We start from the raw sequence: 15,515 nt of genomic DNA on the forward strand, positions 1-15,515 counted from the left end.
TGGCCAACATGGTGAAAATAATAAAAAAAAAAAAATTAGCCAGGCATGGTGGCGCACACCTGTAGTCCCAGCTACTCAGGAGGCTGAGACAGCAGAATCACTTGAACCTGGGAGGCAGAGGCTGCAGCGAGCTGAGATCGTGCCACTGCACTCCAGCCTGGTCCACAGAACAAGACTCTGTCTCAAAAAAAGAAAAGAAAAAAGAAAATGCAGTTCTTTTCCTCCTTCCCAAATACTGGAGCAGCATTTCCCGAAGCATGCTCTGAGAAAGGAAAGTCGATGCCATGGAATGATGGCTGGGGAACCATTTGGGAACCATAGGGTCAAAGAAAGGTCCAGGGGGTTCTTTGCAGCCAGACTTCTCCGGGCCTTTCTTGCTAAGAGACCCACAGACTTTCAGCGCTGGAACAACCCTGCGGGCAGGAGAGCTACACAGGGCTGAGGAACAGGCGCTCAAGTCCAGGTGTGTTGTAAGCCTGGGCAAGGGCCTTAGTTTCCTCATCTGTAAGATGGTGCTTAAAGTAGCCTGCCTCCTAGAGGTATAAGCTAAAATGAGAAAACTGACATAAAATGGCTAGCTCTTATTGTTGCTGTTGTTATGACGGGTCATCCAGTCCAACCCTCTCCTATGTACACCCACATACGCACAGTACCCCACACGGGAATTCCCTTGACTGCATCCCCCCAGATCGCTAGGACAGCTCCACCCTAGAGAACTTTCGGTGGAGTGAAAATATCCTGTACCTACACTCTTCGTTATGGTAACTATTAGGTTGGTACAAAAGTAATTGCTGATTTTGCCATTAAAAGTAATGGTGCTTTCCAACTTGGACCCGGCAGAATGGCTCCCACAAAGAAGGGTGGCGAGAAGAAAAAGGGCTGTTCTGCCATCAACGAGGTGGTGACCTGAGATTACACCATCAACATTCACAAGCACATCCATGGAGTGGGCTTCAAGAAGCGTGCCCCTCGGGCACTGAAAGAGATTCGGAAATTTGCCACGAAGGAGATGGCAACTCCAGATGTGCGCATTGATACCAGGCTCAACAAAGCTGTCTGGGCCAAAGGAATAAGGAATGTCCCATACCGAATCCGTGTGCGGCTGTCCAGAAAATGTAATGAGGATGAAGATTCACCAAATAAGCTCTATACTTTGGTTACCTACGTACCTGTTACCATTTTCAAAAATCTACAGACAGTCAATGTGGATGAGAACTAATCGCTGATCGTCAAATACATCAAATAAAGTTACAAAATTGAAAAAAAAAAAAAGTAATGGTACTAGCCACACGTGGCCACCGAGCACTGGAGACATGTCTAGTGCTGCTCAGGAATGAATCGTTGTGTTTCAGTTTAAAGAGCCACACATGGTCAGTGACTGCCACATTAGGTGCAGCTGTCATGAATGGGGATCGTACAACCCCCAAAGACCGTCCCTCCCAGCTCTGGACAACTTTGACTCTTAGCAAGTTCTTCCTTACATGGAGTCCACATCTGTCTGCCAATAGGTTCTCCCGCTCATCCTGAATTAACCCCCTGCAACCACAGGGGGGTCCAGCTCCTCACCCACAGAACGACCAAGCACAGGCCCGGGTCTAGGTTACTCTATCCTCTTTCCTGCCTGCTTTCCGGGGATGTCTTCAGGCTTCCTCCCTCCTGGTCACCATCCACACACAGGCCACCTGCTCACCATGGAATTCCCACCACTCCCTCCCCTGGACTATCCAGATTCCAATCAGACAGCCCTGGGTTCAGCTCCCCCTCTAAACTGCTGTGGGAACCCAGGCATGGAAGTTCCACAACCTCTCAGAGCGCTGGGGCTCTCATCTTAAAACTGTGAAATCAGTCCTGACCTTGCAAGGGTTATTGGCAGTTCGATGACTGTCAGGTCAAGCCACAGGGCCAACTGCCTGCTCACCAAATGGTGGCCATGGCCATTAGCATTCTAAACATGCTGGGGAACAACTTTGGGAAGTAACTAAGTTTTGTTTTGTTTTTAGGGATGGGGTCTCATTCTGTTGTCCAGGCTGGAGTGCAATGGCGTGATCATAGCTCACTGCAGCCTCAAACTCCTAGGCTCAACAGATCCTTCTGGCTCAGCCTCTCAAGTAGCTGGGACTACAGGCGCAAGCCACCATGCCCGGCTAGATTTTTCATTTTTAATTATTTGTAGAGATGCGGTCTCACTATGTTACCCAGGCTGGTCTTGAACTCCTGGCCACAAGCAAGTCTCCCTCCCAGCCTCCCAAAGTACTTGGATGACAGGCATAAGCCACCATGCCTGGCCAGGTAACTAAGTCTTATACAAGTCATTTTTAGGTTCCTCAACCAACAAAAGGGCATAAAATGTGTTGAGTGCTTTGGAGCTAACTCTCTACATGCATTTAGTCCTCTGCAATGAAGAAGTGAGGGCTGCTTGATGCCAGGTGGGACACGACAGAGCCGGGACCTGAGCCCAAGTCCAGGCAGTGCCCGGGCTCATGCTCTCAGCCATGCTGCCATTCTGCCTCTCAGAGCCAGAAAGAATTGAGTCCAGCCGCCTGCCTCTATCTTTGGGAAAATAGGCCCAAGGAAGCCAAGAGACTTGCCCAAAGACACAGCGGCAGTAAGTGGTGCAGCTGGAGGCCACCCTCAGGCTAAGGAGATGCCAAAGCCTGGGCTCCTATACTCTGGGTACACTGGCACCTCTGCCTCTCAGAATGAGGACAATGACTGTGACATTAGCAAATACCTCCTGGGTGCTGACCACGGGCTGAGCACAATTCCGAGAGGCTTATATACGCGACTCCACTAAGTCCTTACCAACCCCTGGGAGGTAGTTATTATTCCACCCCCCGACTTTATAGATGAGAAAGCAGACACGAGATAGTGGGTAACTTGACCCAGGACACAGGTGGACAGCGTCCACGTCAGGATCTGAAGGAGGAAGCTGGCTCCAGAACCCGTCCTCTCCGTAACCTGAAGCAGGTAGGTAGCAAGAGGGGATTTGGCTTTTCCTAAACATGGTGGTTTTCCCCCCGAAATGCTTTTTTGACAGGGCTCAGTGTTTCTTCAGTGACTCGTATTCCTTCCCGAAACCTGGCCCCCTCTGTCTGCATCTATCCTCTGTGCCCACTGGAGCCTGGTGCCCACCTCCCACCTCCCGCAGCGCTCACCCGCCCGCCAACGCACCCTTGAAGTCATCGGGTTGGTCAAAGCGCAGCCTGATCTGGTCCCGGAAGCGGCGGCTGCTCTGGCACACGCTGGTGATGCCAAAGCAGAAGCAGGGCAGGCAGGAGGCGCTGTGCTCCAGGTAGAAGTGGCCGTCAGGGCAGGGGCCTGCTGGGCGGCACGGGAGGGGGCTGCAGCCAGCTGTGGCGGGCAGCCCAGCTCTGCCCCCACACCCAGTGACACCTGGCCTCCGGCAGTACCTCGCTGTGGGACGAGCTCAAGGACACCGTCAGGAATGCCAAACACCATGCCCCGGGCGTTCATGGCCTCACAGGTGTAGGCACCCTGGTCTGACTCCTTCACGTCACGGATGGTCAGCGTGCCACGGCCCCCCTCGCTGGTCACTGTCACCCTGTTGGCCCCAAGACAAGCGGTAGGATCTGGCCTAGGGCTCTGGACCAGCTGTCCCCCATTCCCACCCCACCACCCGGGCCCAGAGCCACACCTGGGATGAGAGGGGATGTGGCCCCAGTTGAGCCTCCAATTGATGATGGGGGTGGGGACGCCAATGGCCACGCAGGTGAAGGTCACTGTCTGGCCCCGGGAAGCCTGGATGGACTCCTGAGGAGGCGTCACCACCTGGGGGGGCACTGAGGAGACCAGGGCAGGGGTGAGGGCAAAGGAAGGAGGAGCGGAGGGAGCGCTCCGAGGGGCTAGGAGGGAGAAGAGTGGAGGTTGAGGCTGTGGACAGAAGCCCCCAGAACCCAGCCCAGGGCCCACATCTCGATCCCAGCTCCCTGCTCACTGCAGCCAAACTCGTCGCTCCGGTCGGGACAGTCACTCTCCTCGTCACAGTGGAAGCTGGCTGGGATGCACACGTTGGTAGAGACGCATCGGAACTGTGTGGGCCCACACACCTCTTCAGGGCGCTTGGTGGCTGGGGACAAAGCCAGGTGGTTCCCAACAGCCCACCCCTGTCCATCCTCCCTGGGCATCCCCGGAGTCACTCTCTCATTTTGCCCACATAACCCCCAGTGGCCCTCACCATGCCTAGTCCCTGCTGCACAACACCGTCCACCTCACAGCCAGCATGATGCGGCCACCAGCTGTCATTGAACCACTCATCGCATTACTCAGCCCCCACCCCTCACTCCACCTGCATTCCCCATGCCAGTTATGGCTGGCACATCACTGTCACAACCACAGTGTCACCCAGCCACACTCAGAGTCACAGAAGCGCTATCTTGTACACATGGACAAGACCCACGTCAAAGGCACAACCAGTGGGGCTGGCATCTCTGGGCGCCAGCAATGCTCCACACACCCTCCTCTACCAGAAAGGCCCGGCAAGGCGCCTGGCACCGCATGGTCCCCTGTGGGGCTCGACAGTCTGCGCTCCCACTGACAGGCCCTCAGTGGAGTGGCCAGAAGCTGGAGGTGGCCTGGGACAAGGGCTGGGCCCCACTAGGCCTCTCTGGTGGCTGGTGACCAATATTCTTCCTCAGGGAGATGGAGCTTGAGAGACACACAGACACAGACAGAGAAGTCACAGCCATGCAGGAGGAGCGGAAGCCGCGCATCCACAGAGCGGGTGCGAGAGGAGACCAGGAGGTAGCTGTGGAGGCAGCTCAGGCGCTTCTGTTCCCCGCACTCTCAGGAGCCCATGAGGCCATTCAACCTTCACATTCTCTGGCTCTGTGCTGTCCACAAGGACCTGTCCTTCCTTTGACTTCCCCAGCAGAGGTCCCTGGAAAGGGCCTTCCAACGAAAGCCCCCAATTACGTTCTCTCTCCCAAGGAGCTGGTGCTGACAGGCAAGCTTAGAGCCACAGAAAGGCATTCTCAAACTCTGCCGGTCTGTGGCATGATGCAGCCTCTCCCCAGGGCTTGCTGTGGAGTGGGCAGGGGAAGGAAGGCAAGGAGAAGTTGGACAAGCTCACGGTGGGAACATGGACACGCGCCCAGACACACCAACAGGACCACAGCGAAGTGCCTGAAGATTATCCTCAATCTCGCACTAACAAGCATCAGGCTTCTCATGGGACAGGACATACTGGAAACCACCTGATGTGGTCTCTGCCTCTCCAGCCTCCCCCTCCTATTTAACTATCAGGACGCCCATAATGTCCACAACGTGAACTGGAAAGATGGATACCATAAGGGTGGGGCAGTGGGAGGCTGGAAGGACGGATGGGAGGGAAGAAGGATGACAGGTGGATGGGTGGAGAGATGGATGAAGGGCTGGGTGGATGGATAATGGGCGCATACGTGGGTGCATGGGTGGCTGGGGAGTTGGACAGATGGATGGGTAAGGCTCTGACTCGCATACATAAGCCAAGGACCCATCACCAAGGGACCTTGGCACATAGAACCCTCCTACTCATTCATCTGACACACATACAAAACAAAGAGAAGTTTCATGGTAACAAAAATAAAGGAAAGAAATGAAGAGACACGAACCACAGGCGGGCTAACTACACAGCTTCACCAAAGGCCAGCTCAGGGCCAAGAGGCCTTACAGCTCTGGTCAGAGAGAAACCTTGGAGGGTGTCTCCAGGGCCTTCCGCACTCAGCCAGGGAGAGCAAACAAACAGGCTTGGGGGACTGGGGAGGGTGGAAAGCAGAGGTGCAGGGTAGGGGTGGGGCAGGAGTGGAAGGCGGGGCAGGAGTGGAAGACGGGGCAGGAGCAAGCGACCTGGGCAGGGCGGAGGCCTCCGCTGGACCCTCGGATACTCACGGCAGTTGGCTTCGTCAGTTCGGTCCTCACAGTCAAAATCACCATCACAGCGCCACAGCTTGAGGGCACAATGTCCATTCCCACAGGGGAACTCATTGGGCTCACAGGGTGGTGGGGGTCCTAGGAGACAGGGCAGGGGTCAGCAGCATCCTCCTGGACCAGCTTCCTGCTCCCCGCACCCACCTGCACCCCTGCCAGTGCGCACCACAGTCCAGCTCATCGCTGCCGTCCTCGCAGTCCTCCTGTCCGTCGCAGAGGTAGTCTCTGGGGATGCAGTGACCACTGCGGCATGCGGCCTCCTGGGGCCCACAGGGCAGGGGCCTGACGGAACCGGGAAGCAGGGGCTGAGGAGCGTGGGTGACTGGTGGCTGTCGCATGATGGCTGTCTCCGGCTGCAGCGGTAAAGGTGTCGTCTCCACCAGGAGAGAGACTGTGGGGCTGATCCCCAGGACCAGTTCCTCTGTGGACAGATTCCGCTTGGCATTTGGCAGAAGCAGGTGGCTCCTCACCTGCTTCTTGTCCCCAACCCTTCCCAGGCCCACCCTGTACTCCCCAACACCACTCTCTGCCACCCCCTGCCCAGCTCTGTCATCACCCTTCCTATGCCCCTATCCTCTGCCTGCACCAAACCCTCATAGTCCTCGATGGGCTCCAAGACCCAGGTGTAGCACCCTGGCCCTCCCCTGGCGCCCAAACCACTTGTGGCCTCAGACATCCCCTCACCGCAATTGAGTTCATCAGACATGTCCCTGCAGTCGGGTCGCCGGTCACAGCGATACTCCAGGGCCACACACTCATTGTAGCTGTGGCAGGCAAACTCAGCCTCCGTGCAGGCTCTTGGGAACTGGGGTACTGTGGGTGGAAGGAAGCAGACTGGAGTCAGAGGTGGCAGGAGGGAGGTGCGGGAAGCTGTAGGGAACGCAGAGGTGCTGCAGGGCTGGAGCGGGCTTCAGGACCCTTTGTCAGGCAGCTTGGTTTCTGGCAGGCACAGTGAGGGCAACGAGCACATACTAGACACACTCACAGCACGCGTGGGGCATGGGACAAGTGGCAGTGGCCTCCCCCATCTCTAACACAGACTCCACAGGCAGTTGACATGCCACACGCATGCAACCAGCACACCACACACATGCAGGCCACAGCCTGGCCCAGTGAGGACAAAGAAGGAGGGAAGAGAGTGCCCAGTTGTCTTGGGCTGTGCTCAGTCAGCCATCTCACCCACACCCTTCTTTCCCCTCCATCCCTTTTTTATTTATTTTTATTTTTTTGAAACAGAGGCTCGCTCTGTCGCCCAGGCTGGAGTGTAGTGGCGCGATCTCGGCTCACTGCAAGCTCTGCCTCCCGGGTTCACGCCATTCTCCAGCCTCAGCCTCCCAAGTAGCTGGGACTACAGGCGCCCGCCACCACGCCCGGCTAATTTTCTGTATTTTTAGTAGATGGGGTTTCACCGTGTTAGCCAGAATGGTCTCGATCTCCTGACCTCGTGATCCACCCGCCTTGGCCTCCCAAAGCGCTGGGATTACAGGGGTGAGCCACCGCACCCGGCCCATCCTTTAAAAAAAATTTTTTTTTCTCTCTTTTTTATTTTTTTAGAGACAGGGTCTTGCTATGTTGCCCAAGCTGGTCTGGAACTCCTTGCCTCAAGCAATCCTCCCATCTTGGCCTCCCAAAGTGCTGGGGTTATAGGCGTGAACCCCCACGCCCGGCCTCCTCTCCAACCTTAACTTCTCTAGGAACCTGGCTGGGCCTGGGCCTGGCTTACACTCTCACCTGGTGTCACTGCGACCGCCACAGCGGCCGGCGGGGGTGGGGGGGTCTGTGCTGGAAAGGAAGATGTGGTCAGTGGCTGTTCCACCTGGGAGCCGGGAGCTGAGGGCTGCAGGGCTGGGCCAGGTCATTCCACCACCCCTAGCCAGGAGGACTCATTGAAAAGTGAGAGGAGGGCTGGACCCCCAGCAGTCTTTAGACCTGGGCCTGATGATGCAGAAGAGCAAGCTTGATCTCGGGGTGCAATAATTAAGGGTTTTTGTTTGTTTGTTTTGTTTTAGAGGCAGGGTTTTGCTCTGTCACCCAGGCTGGGGTACAGTGGCATGATCCTGGCTCACTGCAGCCTCAAACTCCTGGGCTCCTGCCTCAGCCTCCTGAGTAGCTAGGACTACAGGCGTGCACCACCACGCTTGGCTTAATTGAGGTGCAGAACAAGGGAGGTGATGGTTTCACTATTTTTTCCTCATTGGGCTAGGGTGGAGTTTGTTCCATTCTGAGTTCCACTGAGTCAGGGTCTTCCCAGAGAGAGGGAACTGAGATGGAGACAGGGCTGAGAACCACAGCCTGTGAGGGATGAACTAGGGCTGTTCGGTCTAGAGAAAAAAAAAACCAAAAAACTCAGGAGGTTAAAACAGGAGACCAAGGGCACAGTAGAAGGAAATCTGGGCTGACCCAGAGTACAAAGGTCAGGATTCTGCACCTAACAGCTGTGTGGTTTGGACCAGTTTCCTAGTCTCTCTGTGCCTCGGTTTCTCCTGCTTCTCTCATCACAGGTTCTGGCAAGACTGTCATAGACGCTGAGTTTGTTTGAAATCCTTGCCTTTTCACTATCTGCCTATCTGATTCTGGACAAATTCAGATTTTCCTTTCTGGGCCTCAGTTCCCACGTCTCTGAAACAGGAGGAATAACATCTCCTTCAAAGGAATTGCTGTGAAGACTGACCCAGAGGAAGGAAATAAAGGCAGTCAGGGCTCAGTAAACAGTTGCTGGTTATTATTAAGTACTAATGTGTTTTGGACTTGTACGTACAGGATAAATCAAGGCCTGACTACCTATTGTCAATGTGCAGAGGTCTAGAAGGAAGGAGCAGAACTTGGGTCTAATGGGCATGTGCTAGAGGAAACAGTCTGCACTCTACCAAGCCCAGACTGTATAAGGATCGATGGGGCAGACTCAGGAGGGTAGTGAGCTCCCTGTTTCTAGTGGTGTGCAAGCCCAAGTTGGGAGCCCATGGTGGAGACACTGAAAGGGGACCCCACGAGTCTGGAGGAGGCAACCCCAGACACCAGGATAGGCTCACCTGTGCCCAGGCGTCGGAACTGGAATCCCCGGGGAGAGGTGATGTAGGAGGCCATGGAGCCACTGGAGATGACCCTGAGCAGCACCTCCTGAATCTGAGCCCCGTCTGCATTCCCTTCCGAGCCCACATCCAGCTCCACAAAAACCCAGCCGTCCAGCTCCCTGGGGGTGGAGATGGGCAGGAGACGAGGGTCAGAGAGACGCCTGTGTTCTCAGCTACTCCATGAGGCTCCTGCCCCGACGCTCAGGCCCTGTTCCAGGACAGCCTGTACCCAAAGAAGGGCAACTAAAGGTCCCAATGATCCCCCCACCAATTCCTGAATTTCCACCCATAGTGACTCATCCCATAGGCCTTTCTGCGGTGCCAGGCTTCCTTCTCATCCTCATCAGCCCCCTCCAGGTTACCCACTCAAGTCCCCCAGCAACCCCCAGGGGGCCCCTTCTCACTTGATGAACACCACACTGACAACCTGGTCTCCGGGAATTTTCAAGTACTCCGACTCCAGCTGGGGAGGGACACAGTGCCATCAGCCCCAGAGGCCTTCACCCCATCCTCGGTCCTGCCCCACCACACCCACGAGCTTCCCGAACCCCCTTCACCTCACCGTGTCTACCACAGCCTCGGACACCTCTCGGAATTCTCTGGAGCCTGCGTCCTCCAGCTGAGGGCTGTACTCGATGGAGCGAGTGAAATTCACCAGGGCTCGGAAATAAACTGGAAAATCAAAGGAGGATCATTTTGAGAGCTCCGGCCTGGCATGTAGTGGCCTTAGGCAGTTGGAGCATTCAGACAGAGTTGGGGGGATAGCCCCGGGAGGCCTCCCTTAAGACTGACACCTGTGTGCCCACAGCTATGCCCAGCACTGCCTGTAGGTATACATGCTCAAGGGTCAATGTCAAAGCCCCAACTTGACTGAGGGGCTTTAACTAACAGGGGAAATGGCCTGATCCAGAAACCATGTGCGAGTGCAGAAGAGGAGACCCCCGCAGTTCAGAGGAAGGCTGGACAAGAAGGGGTGGCTCCCAGAGGGGGCTGGCCTGGCACAGGGATTACCTGTGTGTGAATGGGAAAGGCTCTGCCAGCCTTCCTTGGCCAGTTCCTAGTCATTCCTCAGGACCTGGCTCAGCCATTGTCTCCTGATCTTCCTGATCTGCCCTGGCTGGGGTAGAGACCGCTCCCCTGGGCTCTCACAGTACCCTGCTTTCCCTAGCAGAGCACCTTCCACCGTGTACTGTGTAGATTCTGCCAGGTTTCACATCACAGTAACAATCGTGCGTTCTAAGGCCAGCCACGCCTCAGGCACTGACCTCGGCTCTGAGTTTCTGTTTCCTAATGGGGATATTGACTGCATGCACCACCTGCGTGGCTGCGAGGAGTGCACGATGCTGTGTTCACATGCACCAGGCCGTTATACTCAGATGCAGTGCCTGGCACACAGCAAAGCACCTGAGAATCAAAGCTGCTGTCATCCTCTCTACCACCAGACTCTAAGCTTGATGAGGCGGAACCTGGGATTTCATTCACGACCGCATCCCTAGTGCTTGCCGAGTGCCTGGCACACAGCGGATTCCTCGAAAGTGATGGCTGAACAAGTTCATCTCAGACTGGCGTGATACACATGCATCTCTTGTGTTTTTTTAGGCAGGGTCTTGCTCTGTCACCCAGGCTGGAGTGCGGTAGCACAATCACAGCTCACAGCAGCCTCAACCTACAAGGCTCAAGCTATCCTCCCACTGCAGCCTCCTGAGTAGCTGGGATTACAGGTGCATGCCACCATGCCCATCTAATTTTTTGACTTTTGATAGAGATGGGGTCTTGCTATGTTGCCCAGGCTGGTCTCAAACTCCTGCGCTCAAGCAATCCTCTCTCTATGGCCTCCCAAAGTACATCTATCGTTTCTTAAGCACCTACTATATACTAGACATTTTATACTCATTATGTTTCACAATGTTTGTGAATTCATGTATGTGATAAATATGAATGAATAAGAGTGACAAATGAGTCATATACAAGCTAAGCATCCCTAATCCAAAAATCTGAAATCCGGTGTGTAGGTGGCAGAGCAGGGAGTGGCACTGTCTGTGCTACTGCCAGGCCCATCCTCCTCCCGCTTTACTCTGTCTGTCAGGCCCGCAGGTGCATAGGACGTTCTTGCTCTGTGGCTCAGGTGAAGAAAGCCCTGGCGCTGCCTGCCCTGAACCGCTGGGCCGGGCTCCTGGGTGCCGGGTGGGCGGGGCTCTGTGGGCTGGAGTGTGGGGGCCATGGCTCAGCTACAGAGGCCCCTTGTGAGCCGGCACAGAGGCCCATTGAGAGTCCCCCCACCCAAGCCCCTGGCCTCAGCCCCATGGCCCAGAGCGGGTGAGGAGGCCGGGCCTCTGCCCAGGAATGTGTCCGCTCCTGGGGAAGGGGGCTGGAGCTCCACAAAGCCCCTTTCTACTAGGGCCTGGGAAGGGCACAGGCCCTCCAGCCTGACCCCACCCCCCTTCGTTCTTCCAGACCAAGGGCAGGTCCAGGCGAACACCCTCCGTCTCTCACCCTGCAGCTGGTGCCTGAGCACTGGGGCAGAAGGTGAGGCCACCTCTGTTTTAAGAACCAGTCCCCGGGCTGGGCACGGGGGCTCACGCCTGTAATCCCAGCACTTTGGGAGGCCAAGGCGGGCAGATCACTTGAGGTCAGGAGTTCGAGACCAGCCTGGCCGACATGGTGAAAATACAAAAATTAACCACGCGTGGTAGTGCGTGCCTGTAATCCCAGCTACTCAGGAGGCCGAGGCAGGAGGATTGCTTGAACCAGGGACGCAGAGGTTGCAGTGAGCTGAGATTGTGCCACTGCACTGCCTTCCAGCCTGGGTGACAGAGTGAGACTCCATCCAAAAAAAAAAAAAAAAGAACCAGCCTCCAGAGCCAAGGACATTGGTGCAGCCAGCAGGGGCGAGGGTGCCTTGGAATAGGGGTGCTCTCTGGCCAGTCCTCTCCTTCCTCTTACCCTATCTGGTGAGTTCCCTCGGAGCCAGAGGCTGGGAGAGGGAGGCAGCTGCTCTGCACTCAGGGTGGAAGTGGGAGCTGCACTCCTGACCAGCCCTGGCCCCGGAGGAGGCTACTCACCAACTCCTGATTCCCATCCCTGCCCAACAGAACTCCCTGCAACACACCCAGGCCCCTGAACTCCAGTCCTGGGTCCCTGTGGATCCCTCGGGTGGGCCCAGGATTGGCCTGTGCTGGGGCAGACACAAGTGGCCTCTGGAATGCAGGGCCTGGTTCCCTGCAGGGCTGTTGCACCCAACTCTGCCCGACCGGCACCCCATGGGGAAGAACGCCAGGGTCCCAGTCCACTGCATTTAGATCTGTGGGCCCAGGGTGGGCCTGGCTGTGTCCTGGGCAGGGGCAGTGGCTGGCCTGGCCCCTGGACTCCGCAGGGAGGTGCCTCTGAGCCTCTTGTGTGTCTCGTAGCAAAGTGCAGGTTGGGGAGGAAGAGAATAGGAAGAAAGGAGAGAAAAGGAAGAGTGGGGAGAGAGGATGGGGAGGGAGGCAGAGGGAGAGCAGCACTCCCACCTGGCCCAGGCCTGGGTCACTTACTGAGAGGGGACTCCTCATCAGGCTCGGAGACCATCATGCCAGCCACGGGCGGGCGGCCCAGGGGCGGCCCTGAGCCTGCAGAGTAGAGACAGAGAAGGAGGCAAGCAAGGGAGACGAGACGGAGAGAAGCAGAGAGAGGCAGAGACGATGAAAGAGAGAGGGAGACACAAAGAGACAGAAAGACAGACACACACACAGAAAGTGAGGGTGGGGAGAATGAGAGAGAAAAGGCAAGACAAAGGTGAAGAAAAAGGCAGTGGGGAAAAAAAAGAAAAGAACAGGCAGAGGGGAGAGAGGGACAGACAGGGGGCGACAGAGGCAGAGATGGTGAGCCAGAGAGAGGGAGAAGAACAGGATGAGGCAGAGGGAGGAGGTGCAGAGACAGACACCCAAGGAGTGGGGAAGAGGGCCCAGGACAGGGCGGACAGGGGACACACACAGACATGCAGACAAGGGTCAGAGCAGGACACATGGGCATGGGGGAAGACAGAAAGAGACAGGTCAGAAGATGGAAAGAAACTGGGGGAGGAGAGGTGGGAAGGGGTCCTAGGGAGGGGAGGCTCTCAGGGATGGGTGTTGACACACAGGGGGCTGGAGCTGAGCCAGAGAGCCACAGCCATGCCCGGGGGAGGAGGGGAAGAGCCGTCTCAAGGGCTGGAGTCCAGGGTCTGGGACTGGGCCAGAGCCTAGGCATGGCCCCATGACGGTCAGGATGGCCCTGGCTCATGGGCGCAGTGGGGGCGCTGCCCTTGGTCAAGGCTGAGCGGGCGCCCTGGGACCCCGGGATCAGGAAGTCATACCTGCTGCCTCCCTGACTGCCATTCAGCCCAGCTGCCCGGACCTGCCCCAAGGGCAGCTGGCAGGAGCCAGGGTTTGGGCCTGGAGGGTCTGAGGCCCCACCTGTTTCCACTTGTGAGGAAAGGCACCTACCCTGGTCTTGGGCCCCTCCAGCTGTGGTGCCCTGTTCCCCACCTCTTCCCCTCTGGCCTCGCCTGCCCTCACAGCTGCTTCTCAGGGAGGGCAGGTGGGCTGGCCAGGACTGCCCAGCTGGGGCAGGGGCTGGAGATGGTTCATGAATGGACAGGGTGGACTCAGAGGCAAGCCCGGCTTGGCCAGAGGCAGCTCCAGGAACACATTAGCATAGGCCATTGCAGGATGGGACATGGTTTGTGTGCCTGGAACCCACCTGACACTCCCTCTCCCAAGCCCCGCCCAGTTCCCAGGCATCCTGCAGCCTCGTGGAGACCTACACGAGGAAAACCTTCAGGCGGAGCCCAAGTCCAGGCCCTGGGAGGTCACAGTCAGGACCAGGTTACCCAGGGACCCACCCTCCTGTCTACACTGACCCAGTTAGGATGCCACCCGCTGGCATTTGAAGGCCCCTGATATGTCAGCTAAAGGGAGGTGACTCCACCCCTGAAGTAGGCCCAGGCCAGATTTGGCCAAGGCCTACCTAGGGTGAAGGCAGTCCTGGATACCACGGGGTGGCCCAGTGGTTGGTCTGACCTAAGCACCTGCTCCATCCTTGGCCCTGGTCATAGACTGTCCCAGGAGCTGCCTCCCAGAGAGCGTGGTAGGAACCATAAAGAGCCACGGGGCCTTGTCCTCGGGTAGGTCCTTCTCCACCCAGTATCCCAGAGTGGAAGGAAGTGGGGACTATGAGCCCCCATCCCAGTGCTGGGCCAGTCTGACCAGGGTGGGGGCTGACTCTCCTCCCTCCGAGAGCCCAGTCTTGCCTCCCTAAGCTGGGAACCCTTGCTTCCCAGCAGGTGACTCGCTGTCACTGAGAAGCAGCCCAGGAATCTGCATTTCTCACAAGCTCCTGGAAGTTCTAAAGCACATTCCTGAATGCACATCCCATGGGCACAGCCTAGAAGTCCACAGGCCAGCACTTAGGAGGCAGGGTTCTCTCCCAAGCCTAGGGTCAGGCTCGCTCTGAGCCCTGCCCGCCCTGCTGGATGCCTGAACGCCCGATTCCACAGAGCCCCTCTGCTCTGCTTGTCTTTGCCTGGGACTCCCAGCTCTGTGCCACCAGGAGAGCTCTGGGGAAGGACTCAACAGTTGAGCTGCCCTGGGAGGTGAGAACATTGCTTTGAATGTGGAATAGCTGACTGGCTCTCAGCCCCCAGCAGAACTGGGCTTTACCTGCCCATTGCCCTGATACCTGTGCCTGTGGCATGGGCAAGCACAGGACCTGGCCACACCAGCCTTGCAGGGACCTCCCAATCAGTCTGCACAACTGTCACTCCGCAGGTTAAGAGATCACCCCCACTTCTCCTTGCTTTGTACCCCAGGGGCAGGCCCAAGGAGCCCTCGAGGCCCTCAGCCCAGGAGACTGGCTCTGGGGCTTCCCTGTGGGGCAGGAGGGAGACCTGCGGGAGGCCCGCAGCAACTTACCCATCTGGAAGTCCCCGCTGCCCAGGTCCCCACTGCCCAGGTCGTCTATAAGCAAAAAAGAGACATAATCAGCAACAACAAATATTTGTTGAGTACCTACTGGGTGTCAGGTACTGTTCTGGGCACCTAGCATACAGTGAGGCAGGCTTGAGGAAGCACAGAATGGTCGGTCACCCTCCTCCCCCATGCCTAGGGAGGGGGCCTGTGAAAGTCAGCTTGGAAGCCTCCATCACAGAGCGTGTGGGCCAGCTGGGCTCGATGGCTCAAGCCTGTAATCCCAGCACTTTGGGAGGCCAAGGCGGGTGGATCACTTGAGGTTAGGAGTTCAAGACCAGCCTGGCCAACATGGTGAAACCCCGTCTCTACTAAAAATACAAAAATTAGCCGGGTGTGGTGCCACCCGCCTGTAGTCCCACCTACTCAGGAGGCTGACGTAGAATTGCTTGAACCCCGGAGGCAAAGGCTGCAGTGAGCTGAGATTGCACCACTGCACTCCAGCCTGGGCGGCAGACTGAGACTCCATCTCAAAAAACAAAACAAAAATAAATAAAAATAAAAATAAAATAAAATAAAAGAGAGACAGAGAAGA

The 15,515-nt window shown here is 56.7% G+C and overlaps 1 protein-coding gene and 1 pseudogene across 6 annotated transcripts in view; one reads left to right on the forward strand and one right to left on the reverse strand.

Annotated features, from left to right (window-relative positions):
- HSPG2 (heparan sulfate proteoglycan 2) overlaps positions 1-15,515 on the reverse strand; it is a 117,475-nt gene that overhangs the window by 60,799 nt on the left and 41,161 nt on the right. For 4 of the 6 annotated variants that reach the window (XM_050789746.1, XM_050789745.1, XM_050789743.1 and 1 more), the window contains exons 3-13: positions 14,927-14,971; positions 9,559-9,668; positions 9,401-9,459; positions 8,955-9,115; positions 6,610-6,738; positions 6,092-6,346; positions 5,887-6,006; positions 3,956-4,087; positions 3,656-3,800; positions 3,411-3,562; positions 3,172-3,321 (exon numbers count right to left, since the gene is read on the reverse strand). In XM_050789746.1, the coding sequence (XP_050645703.1) occupies positions 3,172-3,321; positions 3,411-3,562; positions 3,656-3,800; positions 3,956-4,087; positions 5,887-6,006; positions 6,092-6,346; positions 6,610-6,738; positions 8,955-9,115; positions 9,401-9,459; positions 9,559-9,668; positions 14,927-14,971 (1,458 nt within the window). The remainder of the gene's footprint in view (positions 1-3,171; positions 3,322-3,410; positions 3,563-3,655; positions 3,801-3,955; positions 4,088-5,886; positions 6,007-6,091; positions 6,347-6,609; positions 6,739-8,954; positions 9,116-9,400; positions 9,460-9,558; positions 9,669-14,926; positions 14,972-15,515) is intronic. The other 2 variants (XM_050789747.1, XM_050789744.1) reach the window with 1 other exon arrangement.
- Positions 833-1,266, forward strand: LOC126956741 (60S ribosomal protein L31-like; annotated as a pseudogene).

The sequence above is a fragment of the Macaca thibetana genome, chromosome 1 (assembly GCF_024542745.1).
Source record: "Macaca thibetana thibetana isolate TM-01 chromosome 1, ASM2454274v1, whole genome shotgun sequence".
NCBI classification, from domain to species: domain Eukaryota; kingdom Metazoa; phylum Chordata; class Mammalia; order Primates; family Cercopithecidae; genus Macaca; species Macaca thibetana.